Below are 24,488 nucleotides of genomic sequence, written 5' to 3' on the forward strand. Positions count from 1 at the left end.
AGTGATCTTACTATTCGCTGTTCCATTTGTCAATATGTGAAATTTTGTTAATATTTTACCCTGTTCTTTTAATGAAATAATTCATACACCAAAGATTATGTTAACGAGAGATCATATTTATCACCCGAGACCTGCATTCAATGGCCAGTAATAACATATTCTTTTTTTAATAGATTTTATTATTAACTAAATGTTATATAAATCTCGTCAAATAATTCACACACACCCTATGAAATAAGACTCCAATGATATTCATCCAACAATAATGAATACGTTATCGTGAAGAGGAATTTATATTAACGGAAAATAAAAAGCATATAGACAAACCATCTATTGTATAATATGACAACAAATCCAATCATTTTACGAGTTGCAGAAGATAAATATTATCCTTTGATAGGAAGGGAAAATGACAAAATGGATAAAGACAGACCAATGGTTGGTTTGACAAAAAAAAAAATGACTAATGGGGTTGGTGGAGAAAAAAATCCATCGAAACTGTACTGTGGTTACTACACAACTTGACATTATAATAAAAACATAAACTTAATTATGGGTGAAATATGATTCCTTTCTTCTTCCTCATGTTATCCCAGTCATATTTAATGAAACATCGCTGCAATTCAAATTTCAGACCAAAGTTGTTGAAATAAGCGAGCACTACAGATACAGCTTCCCCAATAGTACTTAACTTGGGTTACTTGAGATTTTGTTGGAGTATCTAGGTAATCAATTCTTCTGAAACTTCTGGATTGACACTGTTCTTTTCTCTGCCACTCATTCTGTTTGATGTTAAAAGAAAGCATTAACTACTTCCTTGTAATTTACATGATACTGGGGTTCACAAGCTAAGAACCACAGCACAAATTTCTAACAAGATTTTGATTTTAATAGTTCCCTTGCTGCACATGTATATTAGCATCATTTTCTTGTGATTTTTATTGATATCAATTAAATTAATGGTTATTAGCTAATCTATCACCATTTGAAGTTGTCAGTGATCTCCTGTGTTTTAATTCCCTTCTGTAAATAGGAAACTAGGCTTCAAATATTTTCTTGAACATTCCAGATAGTTCAACCATATTGTGAGAAGGGATTTTATTTGTATCAACTTTTCCATACTTTTTCTCATATTTTTTGCTGATTATTTGTAGCATAGGGAACTTGGGTTTTTCCATTCTTCTGCTACCAAATGCAAATGGTGAGAATGGCACATGTCATTTACTTTTTGGCTTGTTTTGGTGGCAGAGGAAATGGTAACTAGGATAGTGGATCTTCGGTCAGATACAGTGACAAAGCCAACTGAAGCAATGCGAGCTGCTATGGCAAGTGCTGATGTTGATGATGATGTTCTTGGCCATGATCCTACCTGTTTTCGCTTAGAAGCTGAAATGGCAAAGATATTGGGCAAGGAAGCTGCTCTCTTTGTTCCATCAGGCACTATGGCCAACCTTATATCTGTGCTTGTTCATTGTGATATAAGGGGAAGTGAGGTTATTCTTGGAAACAATTCCCATATACATATTTATGAGAATGGAGGGATTGCAACTATTGGAGGGGTACACCCAAGAACAGTTAAAAACAATGAGGACGGAACCATGGACATTGATTTGATTGAGGCTGCCATCAGAGATCCAAAGGGGGAGTTAGTGTATCCAACCACAAGGCTTATTTGCTTGGAAAATACTCATGGAAAGTAAGCGAATCTTCTGTTAAAATTTTTCTGCACAGTACATTCATACTCTTTTTCACTTCTGCTGCTTGTCAACGAAGGACTAATTTTATCATGCAAAACACAAAAATGGATTTTGTTCATAAATGCCTATAACCTTTTGTTAAAGCATACATTGATTGTTAGAGCACAAATGTTGCTTCTTTAATAATGTAACGTTTTAAATCCTTATGTAGTAATGGTTGATATATATATATATATATATTTTATTTATTTTTTTTTCTGAATGTAGCTCCGGTGGTAGATGCCTTTCAGTTAAATATACAGATAAAGTTGGAGAGGTTGCTAAAAAGCACGGACTAAAGCTTCACATTGATGGAGCCCGTATATTTAATGCATCAGTTGTAAGTCAAATTTTTGTTTATTTGATTTGTTGAAAAGCCTTTGAGTAAAATTACTTATCATTTGAGTCATACATCACTATATTTTTAACTGTGATGAAATGATTAATGCCAACATAATAACCAAATTTTTATCAGTAATTTTGAGATGGATTAATCAGAAATGACCGATTGAGTCGCTTGCATTTTGGTAACATGAGCGGAGTTATTGGCAAGAGTTTTTGTTTTGGTGTGTGTGCATATTCACTTTCATATATAATGTGGATGTTATAATGAGAATATAATCAAACTATTTAACCAAAAAAAGATATTTACCATTTGAATGATGACATGTCAATCCGGCAATTGTTTAAATGAAGTGATATTAGTAATTAATAAACATGATCCAACTCTTCAGTGCGTACTCTGATTTTTCTAATAGCATTTTCTAAATCTAGCTTTCAGTTCTGATCATTTTTTTTTTTGTTTACGCTTTCTGCTATTATGTGCAAACGACACTTGACTGAGACATTTGGTTTTTCAGGCATTGGGTGTTCCCGTGGATAGGCTTGTTCAAGCAGCTGATTCAGTATCGGTGTGTTTTTTTCTCTCTTTCTGGCTCTTAATTTGCAGTTAAAATTACTTTTCCAGATTTAGCAGACGTTTGGCTTATTTTAATTGTTTATCTTAAAAATTACTTTATAGTTAAAATAAAAATTTCTTGGATAAATTTGGAATGGTGGAAAAAGAAATTTTTCTAGAACATTTTTAAAATCTTTTCGATATATTTTGTTTATTTTAAAAAACATTTTTAGAAAGTCAGAAAAGAAGATGAGCCAACACTATCTTAGTATGGTTTCTTGACTTGGCAGTTTTAGCTATCTTATACAAAGAATTCTGGAAATCTACTTTCATTATCCAATTAAAATCAAACTTCTACTCAGTTCCTTCTACACCCCATTGGGAATCGATTACGATTCTTTAATAGGTATGTCTATCAAAAGGCCTGGGTGCTCCAGTTGGATCTGTTATTGTTGGTTCGAGTAGCTTTATCGCCAAGGTATGAAGTTACAAAATCTTTTGTGAGAATATAATATATAGAAGATAGATTCTTTCTGAAAGAACTTAAGTGTCGTGTGTGTGTGTGTGCGCGCGCGCTATTTTAGGCTAAACGGCTCCGAAAAACCTTAGGTGGTGGAATGAGACAGGTTGGCATCCTTTGTGCTGCTGCACTTGTTGCTTTACAAGAAAACGTTGAAAAGCTTGGAAGTGATCACAAGAAGGCTAGGTTTTTGGCTGGTAATGTCATTCAATTTTATTTTTTTCTGAATTGAACTTGCGTGTCTCATATGAAAATTTTCTTTTGTTCTAGATGGGTTGAATGAAATTAAAGGACTGAGAGTGGATACCTCTTCTGTGGAAACCAATATTGTGAGTATTTAGTGGGGTCCATTAATGCTTTAATGTTGCTCTGATTACTTCTGTGTGAGGGGATATTCCATTTTCCATTTCATCTTGATTTTGATCATGTCATTGCTTATTCTACAAGACCAGCAATTTGGATGCTTAATACGTGGATTCGGGTCTCTTGAGCAGAGCTTTTTGTGGATCTTTAATAACTTTCTTAGCTTGTTAATGACAATCATTTGTATATTAACCGGTATTCTCTTTGATATCTGATGCCAGATATATGTTCAAATTGAAGAGAGCTCACGAACTACAGCTGCAAAGCTGTGCAAGGACTTGGAAGATTATGGTATCCTTCTGATGGCATTGAGCTCATCAAGGTCTTGTTTGCTACTAATACACATATATACACACCCATATATGAAATCTGCTTTGCTATTATATAAAATGGAAATAAATATTAATTAATTTTTTAATTATATTATAAGCCGGGGCCTGTTTATCTTCTCTTTCACTGCATAAGTTGCAATACAATTTATTAATTGCTTAAGACTAGAGTCCATTCAGAGCTTAATTATACAGTTTTTTCAACTCGAACAATTAACCTTTTTTTTATATATACAAAAATGGTAGTAAAACTAGGTTACTTCGTTATTATGGCTCAGTCTTGACAGGAATATTTATGTGTGTGCGTGCCAAGAAACGAGCGTAATAAATATATTATGAGTGAAGTGATGAATAAATAAGGAAAAATAATAAAAGGTAAAGTATAATAATGTTAAAATTAAGGCGTAAAAAAGTTATTTTTTATAAGATTGCCTAAATTAATAGTAAGCAATCAGCAAAACAAATGTACCGACAACTTTAACAATATTCTCATATATGAGAAACAAAAAATGATGAAGAAAATAATTTTCTGTGTAACATTTTTGGTGTACAAGACGTTAGGGCAAGAAAATTAGTTTTGAAGTCCTAAAAACATTTTCAGAAGCTCAACGATTGACCGTTGTTGTTTATGGGTCTCTTTTTCTATGAGTAGTAATTTAATTGATTACATTTTATGGAATAACTATTACACTTAATTTTAATAACATTTTTAACATACATTTTGTAATATATTTTTTTAACACACCCTTCACTGTTAACTAAAATTTATTAAAAATTACAAAAATTATATAAATTTTACTCTTTTTTCACTTCAAAATTAATGTTCTCTCTTTTATATTTTTAGTTTTCAAGTGTTATTAGCACATTTTTCTTATATTTTATGGATAACATGCCTAATAGCACAGAGGCTGGTGACATTAATTTATTTACTTCTTACAGTTTGAGAATTGTCTTCCACCACCAAATATCAACGAGTGATGTGCAGTACGTCCTATCGTGCTTTCAGGTGATGACTAGAATCAATTAACCTTCTCGTCTAGTTTGATGTGTATGTATATATCTTTTATTTTCATACTAAGTTTTTATACTGAACGTTAGAAAATGAACGCTCTTTTATTGAATGTTGTAGCAAGCTGTCAATGGAGTACGAAATGAAAATGGGAACTAGTGGAAGAATTTGAATTTGTTTGGCTTCTTACTTCCACGTAACTATCAAAAGATCAAATTCTATTCGATCATGTGAATAAATATGGACCTTTTGTTTGTACCCTAAACATCATATGGACCTTTGTAAGAAGCTTTGAACATGACATGTTTATGATATCAGTGTGGAATCATAATTGCTGGGTATGAGTCGGCATCGATAAAACAGTGAAGGCCTTCATGAAATCTTTTCATACTCTTCACCGCTCTTTCTGTAGCTCGTGCAAACTGTGGTTGCAAGAGAGGAAAAGTAAGTGCTTGTTCCTTTCGCAGGGTTTACTAATTTTCAGATAAAAAGAAGAAGTTGTGGCAATGGTTCGAGACTAGGCATTTAGATCACAATTGACAACAAAAAAAAGTTATACTTTAATTTGTAAGTTTCTTCAATGTTAATAGTAAAAAATTATCATTCGATCTTGAAATTTAGGATTCTCACATATCACACAATTGGAAGATGACTAACCTTTGTCCATTAATGATTAACAGAATTGATTCAACGATTGAATTTCTTTGATAAGAGAGAGAAAACCAATTTCTACCTCCTTGGCTTACGCTTCTATTTTCTCTACGTTATTGATGGTGAGAGAAGAGAAAATACTTTTTTGGTCAGGAAAAGGACTTGTTTCACGTTCCTTTGATTTTGGTGAATCGTTACAATTGCTAACCCTATCAATAAGCAGTTTATTTAAATTTGAAATTGCTTCCCATTACTCAATTACAATTTAGTCCTTAATAATTTAATTATTTATTAAACCCCAGATAAGTCACATGCTCCTCACATGAGACACTTAAAGTTTTATATTCTCCCACTTGGCTCATGTAACATTATGACATTATCCAACATCGTGATCTAATAAATAAGATTAAATCATCATAATGCGCATTATTATGACTAAATCATCCCATACATTGAGTACATCATAAATCATAATTAAGAATAAGAACTAATTTGAGTCATGGCAGTTGTACATCACTTTAATCGACATATTTCCTTCCATGTACTACAAAATTAGTCTTCTCCTTAATATGACCAGTAAGTGGAAAGTACAAAATTGGTCAAACATAATATCTTGATTCAAGACGGTACCTATTTACATCATCACAATACAATCATGCATGCATATAAGAAAACAAGTAATCAGAAACATACTCATAAGTGAACTCAGAGTATCAAGTGCATAATACATAAAATATAATCATTACATCTAACAATCATCATAAACAATAATGCCCATATTTTCAACATGCTCAATAAATGTCTTGGGCGGCAACCCTTTTGTCGGAGGATCAGCTATCATAAGGTTTGTACTAATATGTTCTATTGATACTCTATGTTTCTGTACTTCATCTTTCACAGAAAAGTACTTAAGCTCCATATGCTTAGCACCCTTAGAGTACTTATTGTTCTTAGAGAAAAACACTGCTGCAGAATTATCACAAAAAATTTTCAGCGGCTTGGCAATACTGTCGACTATTTCAAGTCCTGAAATAAAGTTTCGCAGCCAGTTAGCCTGAACTGTAGCCTCAAAACATGCTACAAACTCAGCTTCCATGGTAGATGCAGCAACAACTTATTGTTTTGCACTCTTCCATGATATCGCTCCTCTAGCTAAAAGAAACACATAGCCAAGAGTGAACTTTCTTGTATCCACACATCCAGCAAAATCTGAATTTGAATACCCAATCACTTCAAGGTGATCAGACCTTCTATATGTAAGCATGTGTTCTTTTGTTCCCTGTAGGTATCTTAGAACCTTCTTCGCAGCTTTCCAGTGATCCAATCCAGGATTACTCTGGTATCTTCCCAACATTCTAACTACAAAGCTTATATCTGGCCTGGTACAGGTCTGAGCATACATAATACTCCCAACAACAGATGCATACGAAATTGTTTCCATCTGTTTCTGTTTCAAATCATTCTTGGGACATTGTGCGAGACTAAACTTGTCTCCATTTTGAATTAGAACAGGTGATGCTGAACACTTTTCCATTCTAAATCTCTCTAGTACTTTATTGATATATGCTTTCTGAGACAAACCTAATAGTCCTTGTGATCTGTTACGGAATATTTCTATCCCTATCACATAGCTTGCCTCACCCATATCTTTCATTTTAAAGTTACTAGAAAGAAACTTCTTAGTCTCATATAAAAGACCAAGATCATTAGCTGCAAGCAAGATATCATCAACATACAGAACTAGAAATATGAACTTACTCCCACTGACCTTTAGATATATACACCGATCAACAATGTTTTCCTTAAATCCAAAGGATATAATGGTATCGTTGAACTTTAGATACCATTGACGAGAAGCTTGCTTGAGTCCGTATATTGACTTCTTTAATTTGCACACCATGTGTTTCTTTCCTTCAACTGAGAATCCCATTGGTTGATCCATATAAACACTTTCTTCTAAATCTCCATTAAGAAAGACAGTTTTCACATCCATCTGGTGTAATTCCAAGTCATAATGGGCCACCAGTGCCATGATAATCCTAAAGGAATCCTTTCGTGAGACAGGTGAAAATGTCTCTTTATAGTCAATGTCATCCTTTTGAGTAAAACCTTTAGCAACAAGTCTAGCCTTGTAACGTTCAAGATTACCATGAGAATCACGTTTGGTCTTGAAGACCCACTTACAACCAATTCTCTTACAACCTTCTGGAAATTTTACAAGGTCCCAAACACCATTATATTCCATAGATTCTAACTCTTCTTTCATGGCATCTAACCATTTATTAGAATTATCACAACTTATGGCTTGTGAAAATGAAACTGGATCATTATCATAATGCTTAAGTCAGCTTCTGATTCCTGTAGATATACCACATAATCATTTGGAATAGCAGGTCTTCTTTCTCTTTGAGACCTCCTTAATGCTATTTATTGTGGTTCTTCTACAATAGGTTCATTTTGAATCACTAGTTTAGTATTTTATTGCTCTTCTTCATTATGTTGTGGTGTAGCAATAAGAGGAGCAACAACTCTACTGCTAGAAACACAAGTCACAGGAACTTGTACTCTAACTTCTTTAATTTCTACATTTTGTGGATCTGTACTCCCACTGATTTCACCATTTTTAATGAACCTAGCATTTTCAGTTTCAACAATTCTTGTACTATGACTAGGGCAATAAAATCTAAATCCCTTGGACTTTTCTGGATAACCAATGAAATAACCACTGATAGTTCTTGCATCTAGTTTCTTTTCTTGTGGATTATAAGCCCTTATTTCTACTTGGCAACCCCAAACATGCAGGTGCCTCAAACTAGGAGTCCTACCAGTCCAAAGTTCAAAAGGTGTCTTTGGAATAGCTTTACTAGGAACCCTGTTTAACAGATACATAGCAGTTTTCAAGGCATACATCCACAAAGATAAGGGTAAAGAAGAATTGCTTAACATGCTCCTAACCATATCTATTAATGTTCTATTACGCCTTTCCGATACACCATTTTGTTGTGGTGTACCCGGCATTGTGTATTGAGTCCAAATACCACGTTTCTCAAGGAATTTAGCAAATAGACCTAGATGTTGTCCAGTTTCATCATACCTTCCGTAATACTCACCACTTCTATTAGACCTAACAACTTTCACCCTTCTGTCTGATTGTCTTTCCACTTCATTCAAGTAAATTTCCAAGGCATCCACTCTCATGCAGCAAATAGACATAACCACAACAGGAATAGTCATCAATAAAAGTAATAAAGTATCTATCTTTTCCGAAAGAATTAACATCAAAAGGTCCACAAATATTAGTGTGCACAACTTCAAGAAGCTGGTTACTTCTTGTGGCTCCTTTCTTTGTGTGTTTTGTTTGCTTTCCTTTTATGCAATTCACACAAATATTTAGGTCAGTAAAATCTAAGTCTGGAAGAACTCCACCTCTTACTAGTCTTTCCATTCTTTCCCTGGATATATGGCCTAAACGTCTATGTCACAAGTAAGCGAAACGTTCATTCACTAAACTACGTTTAGTGCCAATACTATGATGCAGAGTTAAGAGAGTTTCAGCATACAAACCATCTGAATTTAATTTATATAAACCATCACAAAGAGTACCAGTACCAATGGGATAATTATGTTTAAATAAACTAAAACATCCATTTCCAAAATTAAAAAAGTATCCAGTAACATCAAGTTTAGATAATGAAACTAAATTCCTAGATATACTAGGTACATAAATAGTTTTCACTAAATCTAAATGATGTCCAGTGTCAAGAATCAAGCGATGAGTTCCGACAGCTTCAACTGGAGCTTTCACTCTATTCCCCATAAACACAAACCTTTCATTTGGGTTTATGGCTTGGATCGAATGGAATCCCTGCATTGTGTTAGAAACATGAGTTGTATATCTAGAATCAATCCACCAAGTATTATGTGGAACTTCAGTTAAGTTTGATTCATAACATACATAAGCATTGAGCTTACCCTTTTTCTCAAACCAAGCTTTCCGTTTCAGACAATTCTTCTGGAAATGACCAGATTTTCCACATAAACGACATTTATCTTTATCATTATTATTCTTCTGGATTTGTGCAGAGGCCTCATTAATCTTCAATGGCCCTTTGCCCTTATCATGCTTCTTTATAACCTTCTTTCCAACTCCTTGATGTCCTTTATGACTCACGTAATGGACTGAATGACTTCCTTGATTTTTTAGCCGTGTTTCCTCCTGAACTAACATACTGTGCAATTCATGCACATTTCATTTATCTTTCATGGCATTATAGTTCACTTGAAATGGCCCATACTTAGTCAGTAATGAGTTAAGAATAAACTGAGTAAGGAAGCTTTCATCCACGGTCATGCCTAAGGACTTAAGCCTTGCAGCAATGTTCGTCATTTCGACGACATGCTCATGCATGGTACACGAACCATCAAACCTTATGTTGGTTAGTGTACTCATTAATGTCCTAGCAAGAGACTTGTCAGCAGTTTGGGAGCGCTCTTCCACATTTTTCATAAATTGTTTTGCATTTTCAGTTTTGGAAAGAGCTGTCTTTATATTTTCTGCTACACTCATTAGCATGAACATCAGGCTAAGTCTGTTTGATCTTTCCCAAGCTTTATAATGGGTCTTTTCTTCATTGCTGCTAGTATCAGTAATATCAGTAGGCTTCTCCTCCTGAAGAGCAAGATCAAGGTCCAAAACACCAAGGTGAAATTGAACTTGTTCACTCCAGTTAGAGAAGTTAAGCCCATTAAAAACTGACACAGACGAAATGCTAGAGTGTAGAATATTGGGAACATTTACTGTATAATTAAACATACGTAAGTGTTTTGAGACATAAATACACATATTACATATACAAGACATTCTAACATTTAATGTATACTAATGTTCTCCTTTGGGTGATACATTAGGATACATGACATTTAATGATGCTAATAATACACAATCAGTCGGCAATGAAACATGTACCAATTAGAAATATCTACTACCTTTGGGTATATAAATAAATTAATGGCACATATAAATTACCTACAATTATTCTCATTGATTATAAAAACAATTAATCAACCTTTGGGTGACCCAGAAATGTATCATAACAATGAATTTTAATACATACCTATAAACCAATAATAATATGTTTAGCATCCATTATCCTATAGGTAATTGAAATGAATTATCATCAATTTGGAATTAAATAAAATTTATGAATTTGACCACTTTGGTGATTAACAAAATTCATCACGTACTTTAATCTTAAACAAAGTATTATTCTTCAACAATGTTAATTTTAGTAGTCGTCTAAAGACATAATAATAAATTGACTTTCAATTACAATGATAATATAATGAACTAAATTCTGCAGCAATTGTCAATTAATCAATAATGCATTTGTACGACTTTTAGCAATTAATTGATATCAAAAGCAAATTTTCAGTGCGAATGCCAATCAATCAAATAATTCAGTCAGGGTCTCGCAACTACGTACTTTTGAAATATAAAAATAATAATAATAATATGAATACTTTATGGCAAAAGGCAATTGACAATCAAATATGGAATCGTACGATTATTGGAAATCGGCAATTTCAAAAGCTTACTGCAGTACATACGCAAATAGCAATTAATGAGACCCTTTCCAGAATCACAGTGCAAATAGTAATTATCGTAAATCTTCATGTAGGAAAAATATTAAGATATTACTAATACAATTCACATAATCGAAAATAATTCTGATTTCAAATATACGTGCAGCAAAAATTAAATTGAAAAAACATATTCATGGAGAATCATAAATTTCATAACCTGGCTCTGATACCACATAATCTTGGATATGCGTTTTTACACCGTTTTTACATCTTGGCTTTTGCTCTAGAATACATCTGATCTCGTCTCTCTTGCACGGGATCATTGGCTCATGCTTGGAGAGACTTGGAGCTTCAAGCGATCGTACTTGAAGACCGGGAACACATCTCATACTCTAGTTTATTATTTCTTTTGATTATGACTTTGTTTATGATTGTTTTAGTTCTTTTCTTTAGCATTAACTAAGTCCATAGCTAGAGTTATGGAAACTATTGTTCATGAATTTATGAAATTTTGATGTTTGAATCTAAATTTGATTTCCGTTTTGTGATTAGATTTTATCCTATTGCGCTCCTTTCTTAATCTTAATTAATTATATTGTCAGGCGACCGTACCTCGATTAATTAATAGATCTATAGGGTAAAACAAGACAAAGGATTAGGTGGACCAAACTAATCTTTCTCTTCTAATCGTTATTAAATTAACAAGTTCATAGGATTCTTAAGCTTTCTTAAATTGATGTCTTGCATGACCATTGAGGATGTTAATTTAGAGAAAAGAATATTAATATTGTATGACCATTGGATATTAATAGTATTCGTATGAATGATTGGTAATCACAAGGAAATTGAATTTAGAGTTAAATAGAAAAATAACATAAAGGATTGAATGAGAAAATTCATATGCCCTAGGTTCCTCTCCGATAAGTTTAACCAAGACGTGCAGTGTATTCCTTGCTTTTAGTTTTATAATTGATTTTATAAATTCTTGTTTTTAATTAATCTCGTATCTTTGAAGCTTAAACAATTAAATTAAAAAATTCTTAGTAATTGGAAATCAATCCTTGTGAGACGATATTTCGAGAACTTAATTTAAGAATCCTTTATTACTTCTCGATGGGTATAATTGCCCTCCAAACACATCTAAATAAAAGATAATTTTTTATAGTGATATTTCATCGACGATATTTTATATACAGATTAGGAAACATTATAAAAAAAAAAGACATAATTAATACAAAAATATAAATTACGTTGTACACATATTTCCATATACTACACAAACAATATGGTTCTCGTGTATTTATATTAACAAAAATCTCATTCGTTATAAAAATATTTTAAATTATGAGAAACAAACATAATTAATTTTAAAGTTATAAAAGTTAAATTTCATGAAAAAATATAAATTTAAAAATTTAGAAATAATTAATTTGAGATTCTTGTGGCAAAAAATTTAGCGGTTTACGATCAATCAAAAGCTTAGGTATCTTTTTAATTTTGAAGCCTATCATATATTTTTAGTTGAAATCCAATTTCAACATGCATTTTAGAATCAAAACTATCAAAAGTCCAAGTTCATTTAATCATATGCTATAAATTACAAAATTTCTAAAGCTTTGGTCCAATTTTTTAATATATTTTATTGACAAAAACAATTCCCTTTTTCAAATTTTACAGCCGTCTTTGGAGATATTCAAAGGCTCGTGATAATCTACAATAGTCACTGCTTCAAATGAAATAAATAGTTAAGAGTGAGTTTTATTATTTAAATGAGAAAGCAACAATAGTTCATTTGATCTCTTACTCGAATGCTATTTTACTCCTCTCAAGGTTGTTAATTTATATCATGAAGATGTCTTTCCATCTTATTAGAGAAAAATTTAAAAGGTGATCACTGCAATCCTCAATCCAATCCTATGTATGGTTCAATGAAAAGAGAGACAAAAATTTGGAACTTAATTAAAAATATAATTCGATTTCATAAATCAATCTCATTTTTCTTTAATTAAATTAAAAATTCATATTTAATTTTTCTCTTTGTTTTTGTCCAAGCAAATCAAACAATATTTCACTAAAAATTCCTCTTTCAAATGTCATTAATTTATATTTTACAGATACTTGATTAGACTCACTCTAAAAACAAATAATTTAAAAGTTAAAAAGCATAAAATAAAATGAATTTTTAAAGCTTTAAAAAAATCAACAATATATTAAACTTCCTACGCAATGATAAAACTTATGTTGATATAATAATTCTTGGAGCACCACATTGGTTTCAACTCTCATGTCGCTTTCGGATTAAAGAAAAAAAACGCTTATGTCATTTCAAAAAAAAGCATTGACGTTACAACTTACAAGACTTGTGGGCTCACGTGCTTACCTCTTTCTTCTTCTTTTTCTAGTAAGTAGATTAATCTTTTCTTCCACCAAGAAAATGCAGTGACAAACACACGTGAACTCTGATGAGTTATGTTTTGTTAAATATCTTTTAAAAAATAATTAAGTAAAATTTTGCTTTCATTTTTAAAATCTACAACATTATTTAAATTAATTTTTTTATATTTTTAATTTTAATTTTTTATTTCTTAAATTAATAATTATTAATTACATTAATTTTTGTCGATAATAGATATTAAAATTAAATAATATAATAATAATTTATTATTTTAAATGACACATGTCATGTTAATATATTCTTTATATAAAATGACATCATTTTTTAATTATATCATTATATTTAACTCTCAAATTTATGAATGGGTAACTAATCATGATTAATTCATTGAAAATATCTCATATATAGAACAATAAATATTTTAACTATGTAAGATCTTGAGATTTTATAATTATTGGTCAGCTAATTAAATTCTCTTTGACAAATCTCTGTTGCAAATGAAAAAATTATTTATTTAATTTATATGTAATTTTAAATGTTCACTTTTAACTATCATATTTTTAATTATATAAATTAAAATTTATAAAATTTTATTTAATAAATGATACGCATACAACATATTCTTTATTTGTATACTCAGCGAAAAAGATATCGTGTGTATATAAGATATATAAAATAATGAAAGTAATTTCTTTCTTTATTTATTTACGTGTTTTGTTTTTTCAATTTATCCAAAAAAGGCACATGTTGTATTTTTATTAGCTATTGAATATTTTTTTAATATGAGAAACCTAATTTGAATAATTAATTTTTTAATATAATTAATTAAATTTATATAAAAACTAAAAGTATAATTAAAGTCAATTTTAACAGAAAACTGTAAAGCGAAATTTTTTATAACTAAGAAATAAAAAAAATTATAGATAAACTCACATATAGAACAATGATTATATTCAAATAATTGAACTAAATTACAGAACATGTCAAGAAAAACATAAAATGAGAAAATACTTTCAAAAGTAACTTAAATTGTGTTGCTAACTAGTTTTAAATTAACCAGGCCAGGACTCCTGTATGACAAGTTGACATTATTATTAATTTTAATTCGTACATTACTTAATAATATTTTTATAAAATACGAAATTAATAATCTAAATTCTTTATTAAATAAATTAATTTTATAAATTGTTATGAAAAAAGTAAATAATTAATATTTAATTTTATTATTTTCTATCAACATATACTATTTATAAATTATAAATAAATATAAAATTTTACATACATAATTACAAAAATAATATAAAATTAATAAATTTTATACTTTATAAAAATTTATTAAATAATATAAATGTTTAAATTTAACAATATACATATATATTACGTTACAAGTAAGACAGGAGACGAATAGGTTTTTCCAAAAAGAGTACGATTTGAGTAGGGTTTAAGAATTGGGAGTTGTATATAGCTGATGATGATGTCTCAAAGAATCGTCCAGGTACTCCCCACCTTCACTTTCCCTAAGCTCTCCTGCACCATTCACGTTTCAATCACTGCACTCTGCTAAATCCATTTCAACCCATTTCATCTCTAATCTCATCCCAGCTTTCACGTCATTTCAAAACATTCTTGTGTGTGTTAATTTAACCAGCTCAGGTAACACATGAAAAATGCTGAAAATTATGTGAAAATCACTGTTTATTGTTGCTCTTGTGAGTCATGCATGACAGACATGCGTAAGATCCTATAATAACATTACTTTTGTCTCTGTCCAGCAGCTTCCTAATCAATATTTCTTGATAAATTTGTGAGATCCAGGAAAATAATTGAAATTTATTCCAGAGTCTTAAAGCTTGGTTTAAGGGTAACACGAACCAAACTTGCTTAAAGCTAGGGCTAATTTCAATTTTCAACAAACTGTCATTATACAATTGAAAGAGGGTTTTACTTGCAATGCATAGTGTGTTTACGGTGAAAAATGACAGTTGTAAACAAATAATCTAAAGATCAATCTGGGGACTGGATTTAGGTCCTCTTTGGGTTCTTTTAAGTGTGTTGTTAATGTGATGCTCAGATTAACGGCGTAAAAGAGTATTAAGCAAGAATAGTGAATAATAAATGTGCACAATTAAATCAAACGTAGATGCTTTTACAGAAATGTAGCAAGCCAGAACTAAACAACGTACAAAGACATAAGTAACAAGAACTGAAATTAAAATGCAGAAAGGTAAATGTAGGAATGTAAAGGTGCTGGAATGTAAACGTACGACTCCTCACAAAGGCGAACAACGGCCACCGTAGGTCTCCTTGTAGCTGGTGTCTGGCGCGGTGCAGAGTTTCAGCGTCTCAGAGTGTTTAGGTGTGGTGTCTGGGTGCAAAAAGTCGTCCCTTGTGAAATAATGCTTTGTAGTATTTATAGACATGAATATCACCACCGTTTTCCTCCTTTTGCGGGCACTTCTTAGTAACTGACTTCAACTGTTGATGCTCACTATCCACGATTGCTTGTGATCATGCTGTTTGTTGTAACCGCTATCGCCCATGATCTCCTTTGCGTAGTGGTAAATGTTGATAACTACTGGTAACCGCTTTTGGATTTTTCAAGACTCCTATCTTTCGAGTATTTCTGAGAGAAACCTAAAAAACTCTTTTAATGTTATGGCCTTGGAATAGTTTCTTCTTGACTTCTCTTTTCGAGCCATTCTGGAGTTTTGAGAGTCTGTCTTGGTCTTGTGGACTTAGAATATTTTCTTTGCTCATTTCTGTTTTTCGATCAATTTTGGAGGGACTCTTGAGCTCGACCAGATTTGTGGACTTAGAATATTTTCTGACCACTTCTTGTTTTTCGAGCAATTCTAGAGGAAATCTGGAACTCAGCCAAGTTTGTGAACTTAGAATATTTTCTTACCACTTCCTGCTTTTCGAGCAGTTTTGGGTGTCAGGTACTTGGAAACTCATCAAATATTCCTCGAAAAGCCATCAGTTTTTTGTGGACTTAGAATATTTTCCTGTTAGTCCTGTTTTTCGAGCAGCTTTTGGGTGTCAGGGACTTAAAAACTCCTAAAAACTCCTCGAAAAACCATCAGTTTTGTGGACTTGAAATATTTTCTTGCCAGTTCTATTTTTCGAGTAGTTTTTGGTGTCAGTGACTTAAAAACTCCTCAAAACTTCTCGAAAAAACCTTTAGTTTTGTGGTCTTAGAATATTTTCTTGTCTTTCAAGCAGTTTAGAGAAAAATCAACAATGTGACAAAAATATCTTAAAATAGCTCGAAATGTGTTCCTTTTAATTAAAACCAAAGGTCTTCCAATATTCTCTTCTGTTCAGGTTTATCTTTGGCTCCTTCTTAACCCTCAAAACTTGTTGAGATGTAGTTTCCTTCAAGATGATTTTTAATTTAGAAAATTTTCCTTATCCCAAACATAGTGGTAATTCTACCTCCCCAAGAAAGTAGAAATTAGCAAATACAACGTTAAAAGCAACACCATAGGCAACCCTATCTGTGTGGAGGTTTGGTGGGGAATAAGGAAAGGGAGGATCGCTAGTTGTACTTCATTCTCAAGCATAAGAATACCATATCAAGAAAAAAAGTACAGCGTGAAAATAAATTATATAATACATTTGCATGTTTGATTTCGTGTTTTAGTGTTACATATCTATCCTTGTATTGCTGCAATTTATTTTAAATATAATATATTAAAATAATTTTTTTCTCTAAATTGTATTTAAATTAACCCAGTAATTTATAATTATTATATTGAATTAAAATTATATTATAAACTTATTTTAATTTTTAAAAAATATAAGTTATATTCTTTTCAATTCATCATTAAATAAAATTAACTACAAACGTTTATCTATGCATTAACTTGACTGATTGGAAATTGCTTTTAGCGAAGGCAACTTATGCACCGCCCCAGTGTTACCTTTTTAAGTCTTGTTAGACGATAGTAAAAATTTAAAAATAAAAATGATTAAAAGTTATATTTAAAATATTAATTATAATTTTTTATTTTTTAAAATACACTTGTTTACATTTATTTTTAAAAATATCATACTTCATTTTAAAAACAAAAATATTTTTAAAAAATTAAAATAAACATGTTCTTAGAATTTTGGATGTTAATGGGAAACGTTTCTACAGTGAGCTTAAACGATGTTTAAAGAGAAAAGAAAGAAGCAGCAAGTAGATGTGCCAAGTTTAGTAACGGGCCAGGTGTCTGCATTTTACAAAACAAACAGCAAGTTCGTTGTTTTTATGCTCTCGTCTTACTTTTTCTTCTTTTCTAAAGTTTATTCTTTGTAAAAGATAAAAGGAAAATCATAATGGTGTAAATTTGACTAAATTTTTTTTTATGTTCGTTAATTTTAGTTTCTATAAATTATAAAAAAACATACAAAGTATTATATTTGACAAGTAAAATAATGTGTCATTAGGAAAAAGATTAAATAAATGAAAAATATTAAATAAACATTTATGGATTATGTTTATAATTTGAAATAGAATGATGTTTTGTGAATAATAATACTCATTGAATATATACTTAAAAAAGAATAAATATTATAATATGATAAAAAGAGGGATTAAAAAAAAGTAAGAACAGTTGGAGGCGAATCACCGTACTACATCCATGTGCATTTTTTTTATCATGCGTAATTTTTTACTGGAGAAAACTCGTTTCGAATTACCATTAGTGATAAAGTTTTGTGATATTTAACACTTTATTGAGATTTAAATTCAAAATTATAAATTAAGCTAAATTTATTTGTGTATTAACGGTAAAAATTGAATTTTCGTAGTTTTTAATTAGAAAATACATATCTCAATAAAAGTACGTGACTTAAGTGAATGTATATGCATGTTTTGATTAAGTTTTATAATTTAAAATTATATTTATTAAATAAAATTTATCTAACTTTGAATGAGACACGGATTCATCTATGGACGCAGAAGTGACATCAATGAGTACGCTCGCAGATAGGTTAACAATATGCGTTAACAAACTCAAACGAGTCATACTAATTAACAAATACAGCTTTCAATGCACATTTTTAATTACAATATAATAAAGTTTTTAGATAGTTTTCTTAAATTATAAAATTGAATTTGATTGAATAAAACAGATGAAAGTTAAAGATTGTAGGAAAAGAAGAAGTGGTGTAATATCCCATCGGTGATTAAGTGTGACATTGGAGAGAGAAGAGTGCGATAAACTCTCCCTTTGGCCTTTGGTCGATTGGGGGTCCGCTCAGGATTTTGTCTTTGCACCATATCTCACTGACGTGCCTCGTTGCAATTACTACACCTAAAGCCTAAACCACCCTCTTTTCTTTATCCAACGACAAAAATAGGAAAAGTCGTTTAATCCACGGTGCAATGAACTTGGTTCCATCATTCGATGTTCGATCCAAAAACCACTTTTCATATTTCGTCGTTTGATGTTGATGTTCAATTTCAGAAGAGTCGTTTTCATGACTTTCTTGTGTGTACCTGGACCCCATGCTAGATTCTTCACTCAGATTTTCTATGCCCTTTATTTCCACCTTATTTTTACAAACATGTTATTTCTATATAGTTTTCTTAAACATGACTTTAAAAGAATAAAAATTGCACACGCAACCCCTTCTTCTGACGAAAAACTATACACACACCGGGAGAAGAAGGGTTTTGGGCACTTAGAAGCATATGTAGGAACAATATGAAACACCATATGTCACACTTGATAACCATTCTGTTCCCCCAGAGACCAAAAATCGAAGGAACAGAATATCACGGCAATCGAAGAAGGAGAGAGAGGAAAATAAGTTCGTGTGCCATAATGTAATAAACATACTATGGAAATAAGATCGTTGTTAAATTCTTTATTTTAAAAATAATCATAAAAATGCATTTAATATAAAATTTAATTTAAATATATCGACATTATAAAAAAATACATTCTCACTCCATCATAAATTGTCATGTTAACAACAATAGTTGATATATATAAAAATAATATACAGATTCTATTTTTTATGTATTTAAATTTATTAACATTGTAAAAAAGTTATATTTTTAATAGGCAATACAAGAAAACAAAATAATATTTTTTTATATCTAATCTATTTCTAACAATTGTTAAATCAATAACATATAATCAATCTATCCTACGAGCTTGCTTGATATTTTATCTAGTATAGATTTTATTTTACAAGAAGACATGAATTAAAAATAAGCACAATAATGTAACAGTACAGGATATCTATTTTAACTCAAGATATTAAAAAAAAGGCTTATAAAAGATTATACGATATTAATAGTTGTACCAAATACCTTTGAAATCTAAAAAATATTTTAAAAAATAAATTATTGAAAAAATATTAATAGTTGATTATTCCGAGATGAAGTACAGTGGGAAATTACAAGAAATAGATGTTTGGGTGATGACTTGCCGCCACAGCCACAGTGACCAATCCTTTGGACACCCATGCGGGTTGCCTCCATTCGTGGGTTTTGAGATTCCAAATGTTCCAACAAATCGCAAGCTTGTCACTGTTTATTTATTTATTTACCTTTTTCAAAATTTAAATATTATTAATTGTAATTTTTTAATTATATTTTAATCTATTTATACATTTTAAAATAATTTAATATAAATGAGAAGTATTAATTATATTTATTAATATAGATTCTCTCTTTTAAAATTAATAAGAATAAAGATTTACTTGCCGCGACATATAGGGCAGTTTCTTCTCCAGTTAACGATAGGAATCGCAGTCACCGGAAACAACAGCAAACCAAAAACCTCGAAGTTCAGTTCAGACGAGCAGGGACGCGAATCAAAACAACGCAAATGTCAGTAACATTTTTTAAAAATGTATTTTAACTTTTAATAAAAATAAATCAATTACATTGGATATATTAAATATTATATTTTAAAAAACTGTGTTACACACTAGGGTTGCTCAAGTGCTAGCTAGACAGCAAAAGAGAGGGGCAGAAAGATCTTCTTAATGTGTAAATTCTATTTTAGAAGAGTTTAACTAGTCAAGCTAATAATGCATTTATGATAATAAAATTTTATTTCAAATAAATATTTGACACATTTAAAATAATAATTTTAGGAAAATTTTACAATTACAATACTGGAAAAAAAAACTTTTCTTAAAATTGTTATTATAGAAGACAACAAAGAGACGCATGATTCTAATAAAAATAAACGTGTGTTAGTAAATAGGAATTTTAGTTTTTGGTAATTGACGAGTTTTGATAGAGGCTGATGTTAATCTATTTATTTTGTGAATGATATATAAGCTTTTGTTTTATCTTAAAATTAAGGATGATAATATGTTCTATACTCGTTTATTTATTTATTTTAAACCATACTGAGAATATCATTATCGAGTAAAACTCTCAAATCCTAGGCTGCACTAATCTGGAAGCAATGTGCTGAATATCATTGACGAGTGTAAGAAAAGAGTTTTTCTCTCAGAATAGTAATAAATATAGTAAAAAAAAAAACAGACTTTGATTCCCTGAAAATAGTATAATAAACTAAACACAGTTTTTTACTTTGGTTCCGTCAAAACAGTAATATACATATTTTAAAAAAGAATAAGATTCTAATAATAGTATAGGTTTATCTTCCCTGCAACAAAATAAAAAGGAAAAAAAAGAAGTGAATGGAAGTGTTTAATTATGAGTTTCACGCGCTGATAATAAGAGCGAGTGGAATGCATACATGTCTGTTCATCAATGGTCACCATCATCACTGCTCACTGCCAAACTTTGTCCTGTTTTGGGGCACAGTGCCCTCTTCTTTTCTGCTCATCATTTAACCCTCTCTTCTTCTCACTTCACAATCCCTTCTTACAGTCTCAAACCTCAACCTCATATGGTACGCCACAACTCTCAGTTTGTTTCCGCTTTTCTGGAAAAAGAAAACTCTGCTGATTACCTCATCAATTCTTAGCCTTTCCCACATATCAATCATTCCGTTTCCAGCAATTCCTTTCCTTTGCTGCTCCCTCTTTTAGAATCCTCTCTTTCTCTCTCTCTTAACTCTAAACTAAATCAAAACCAAACAAAATAACTCTCTCCCGTCTCATCTTTCCACATACTAATAATATTAAAAACCAAAAGCCATGCACTATTCTACCCTTCATCCTAACCTCTTCCCTTTCCTCCTTTCAACCCTTCATATACATACTCTCTTCACTTAATTTCTACTTACCAACACATCACGACAAACACACAGCAAAAAAAATAAAAAAACCCTAGTCTTGGATCAAAAGAAGAACTTCTATATAGCAAGCTCTCCCACCATCTTCAAGATCTAAGGCAGGTCCGAAGCTACAAGGGTTTATTCAGTTCAGATCTTGATACAATGGATTTGGTTTCTGAATCAACAAACCGAAGCTACGAGGTGGCAGCATCCCCAATAGGCACGAACACGAATAATAATCATACTATAGGAAACAGTAGTGGAAGCACGCCGAGCAGGTACGAGAACCAAAAGCGACGAGACTGGAACACCTTCTGCCAGTACCTTAGGAACCACCGGCCACCGATGTCGGTGGCGTTATGCAGCGGAGCGCACGTGCTGGAATTTCTTCACTACCTTGACCAATTCGGGAAGACGAAAGTGCATAACCCCACGTGTCCCTTTTTCGGGCTACCCAACCCTCCTGCCCCTTGCCCCTGCCCGCTCCGGCAAGCTTGGGGCAGCCTCGACGCCCTCATTGGACGCCTTCGTGCCGCTTATGATGAGAACGGTGGAAGACCGGAAACGAATCCATTCGGTACCCGTGCTGTTAGGATTTACTTGCGTGATGTTCGTGACTTTCAGGCTAAGGCCAGAGGAGTTAGCTATGAGAAGAAGAGGAAGAGGCCCAAGCCCAACATCGCCAATGCTACTGTTCCCAATAGTTTTACTGCTACTCCTACTTGAACTTTATGGAATTAATTCATCAATGTAATCCATGCCCATCATCAATATCATCATGGCATGCAAATGGTATATCTTTTAATTTCCTTTTTTTCTTCTTTGTCTTTATTATTGTTTTTCAAGCTGTGTCTCGTTGTTTTATGTTTATTTTTCCCCATTATATATTATTTTTAATGTGTCTTTGCCAAGACTAGATGTTCTTCAGATATATATATATATATATATATATATATAGGATCAGTTCTCTGTCAAGTGATCGATGCATGATTTGAACTTGCTAGTAGTCCAAAAAATTTGCTCTTTTTTTTTTGTTCAAATTAATAGACATTTTCGGACATGCACTGAAATCTCTATATATGTTCCCTGGATTACTTTACTTGGCATATATACATGTCTGTGTCTTCAGGGACACTTGAAAGTATATTAATGGTTGCACTGCACTTGCAATTGTGAAGGGAGACTTTGCTAATTTCTGGGTATTGGAATCTGGTTTTATTTTTTTAGCTAAAAGTTATAGGAGGGAGAGTTTTTCTTGTCTTCATAACGCGCACACAAAACGCTTTCAAGTGTTTCTTTCTCTGCATCCATGTGCGCAGAGATATGTTAGGAGAGAAGCTTAATGATAAGAAACCTGTTTTGACTAGTTAGCTCCAGCCCAAAATAGTGGTTTATGATATTCGTGTGGAAGTCATATGATTTACACATAGGTAAAGTAACAGTTAACTTCCTAAAATTATCTTAGTTATTGTTGATTATGTAAATAACTCACGAGCTTAATATAATTGGTCAATCGAGTTAGGTATATATTAGTTTAAAGATGATCTTGTGAAATCTGCCTTAGACAGTAAGACAAAACCTATATTATCTTTTCTATTAATAGCTGCCAGCTAAAAATGGACATGTCAAAAGTAACTTGATATGGAAGAACAATTTTAATTTGGGTATTGACAATCAGGGGAAGTTATTTGCCTAGACCCCTATAACTTGGACAACGAGCCCTTAAATTTTGATGAAAAGTGGTTCTCTATGGTAGGCTTATGATGATGGACTGTTTCCTTTCTTGTGTGAATATTCATGTGTGGGTTAGGTTTTCTTGGATAAGAAAATACCCCATTTATTCATTTATCTATATAATTCTAATGCCTAAACCCAATATCTTTAGTTTTAGTTTCTTGGTAGAATCAGAGAAACTTGATTTAATTAATCTAAATGGGGAGAGCTTGACCAATGATGATTATTGTCACTTACGATGGCTGTACAGAGTTCGAAGTTATTTAATTGGAAAAGAAAAATTAATTAGAATGCTTGTATTGGAAATTTTATTTATTGACAGTGGTCGTTGCAAGCTTTTATATTTAGGTAGATAATGACGATATGATTTCTTTAGTATCGTAAACAAGGACCAATTATTTGAATAAATTTAAATTATTGGCAATTTTAATGTGCTCAATTTATATTTTGCTAAAGGTATGAATAAATAAACTCATTTTCACAGTTTTTGTTATTGTTAGATACAATTATTACCCTGTAAGATTCTAGTCCTGTCTCACCTTAATTATAGTAGTTGGTCATTAGGGGCGACAATAATGGTCACAAGTCTCACGATTTGTCTTACTTATAGTTCATACAATTACAGAGATTATTGCTTTATATGTTACGAGGCAATTTTAAAAGAATGAAAAATACAGTGTCTCCTTCCACCATTGGCCCATTGCGTCCTTGTTTACCATTACAAACACACGTTTCCATGAATTACTTGTTTTGGATGTTCTTGGACGATTTTCCTTCTATGTTACGTTATCATTCATCTTCCTAGACTTAAACTAATTTGATCTGACACGATATAATCATCATCATAAGTTAAATTTATAGCTTTAACCTATCCCGTTGAACAATAAATTTGACCCCAATTTTATATATTTGATCAAATAAGAATTTAGATGTGTATTAAATTATAAACAAATCATAATTCTATATTTTAACATAAATATAACTTTTCTATAAATTAGGAATTACTTAACGTTGAGTTTGGATAACAAATTTTAAAATTCTGAAAAATATGAAATTAATAAAGAGATGC

The 24,488-nt window shown here is 31.4% G+C and overlaps 3 protein-coding genes across 6 annotated transcripts; 2 read left to right on the top strand and 1 right to left on the bottom strand.

Annotated features, from left to right (window-relative positions):
- Positions 1 to 563: 563 nt before the first annotated feature.
- Positions 564 to 5,208, top strand: LOC113861686 (probable low-specificity L-threonine aldolase 1). 4 transcript variants are annotated; one of them, XR_003504300.1, is made up of 10 exons: positions 564 to 725; positions 1,249 to 1,696; positions 1,965 to 2,076; positions 2,597 to 2,647; positions 3,041 to 3,112; positions 3,219 to 3,351; positions 3,425 to 3,483; positions 3,739 to 3,808; positions 4,786 to 4,852; positions 4,976 to 5,194. XR_003504300.1 is itself a non-coding variant. In XM_027494667.1 (10 exons), the coding sequence occupies exons 2-10, from the start codon at positions 1,254 to 1,256 to the stop codon at positions 5,012 to 5,014; spliced, it is 1,077 nt and encodes a 358-aa protein (XP_027350468.1). In that variant the 5' UTR covers positions 564 to 725; positions 1,249 to 1,253; the 3' UTR covers positions 5,015 to 5,208. The 4 variants fall into 4 exon arrangements, 3 of the variants coding, with proteins under 3 accessions (XP_027350468.1, XP_027350467.1, XP_027350469.1); XM_027494667.1 differs by having other exon boundaries at positions 3,739 to 3,839; positions 4,976 to 5,208; XM_027494666.1 differs by having other exon boundaries at positions 606 to 725; positions 1,155 to 1,696; positions 3,739 to 3,839; positions 4,976 to 5,188.
- A 4,547-nt stretch (positions 5,209 to 9,755) lies between these two features.
- On the bottom strand, positions 9,756 to 10,319 carry LOC113862062. Its single transcript, XM_027495217.1, has one exon. It carries the CDS (start codon positions 10,317 to 10,319, stop codon positions 9,756 to 9,758), a length of 564 nt encoding a protein of 187 aa, XP_027351018.1.
- Positions 10,320 to 21,847: 11,528 nt separating this feature from the next.
- Positions 21,848 to 22,411, top strand: LOC113862063 (protein LIGHT-DEPENDENT SHORT HYPOCOTYLS 4-like). The gene has a single exon (XM_027495218.1). The coding sequence runs from the start codon at positions 21,848 to 21,850 to the stop codon at positions 22,409 to 22,411; it is 564 nt and encodes a 187-aa protein (XP_027351019.1).
- The last annotated feature ends 2,077 nt before the right edge of the window (positions 22,412 to 24,488 follow it).

This window comes from Abrus precatorius, unplaced genomic scaffold (genome assembly GCF_003935025.1).
Source record: "Abrus precatorius isolate BTA unplaced genomic scaffold, Abrus_2018 Scaffold3, whole genome shotgun sequence".
NCBI classification, from domain to species: Eukaryota; Viridiplantae; Streptophyta; class Magnoliopsida; order Fabales; family Fabaceae; genus Abrus; species Abrus precatorius.

Coding starts and splice junctions, on each gene's coding strand:
- LOC113861686 (XM_027494666.1), top strand. CDS start 1,215: ATGTCATTTACTTTTTGGCTTGTTTTGGTGGCAGAGGAAATGGTAACT. Junction 3,352..3,424: donor GAAGGCTAGGTTTTTGGCTG/GTAATGTCATTC, acceptor CTTTTGTTCTAG/ATGGGTTGAATGAAATTAAA. Junction 3,840..4,785: donor ATGGCATTGAGCTCATCAAG/GTCTTGTTTGCT, acceptor TACTTCTTACAG/TTTGAGAATTGTCTTCCACC.
- LOC113862062 (XM_027495217.1), bottom strand. CDS start 10,319: ATGTTTAATTATACAGTAAATGTTCCCAATATTCTACACTCTAGCATT.
- LOC113862063 (XM_027495218.1), top strand. CDS start 21,848: ATGGATTTGGTTTCTGAATCAACAAACCGAAGCTACGAGGTGGCAGCA.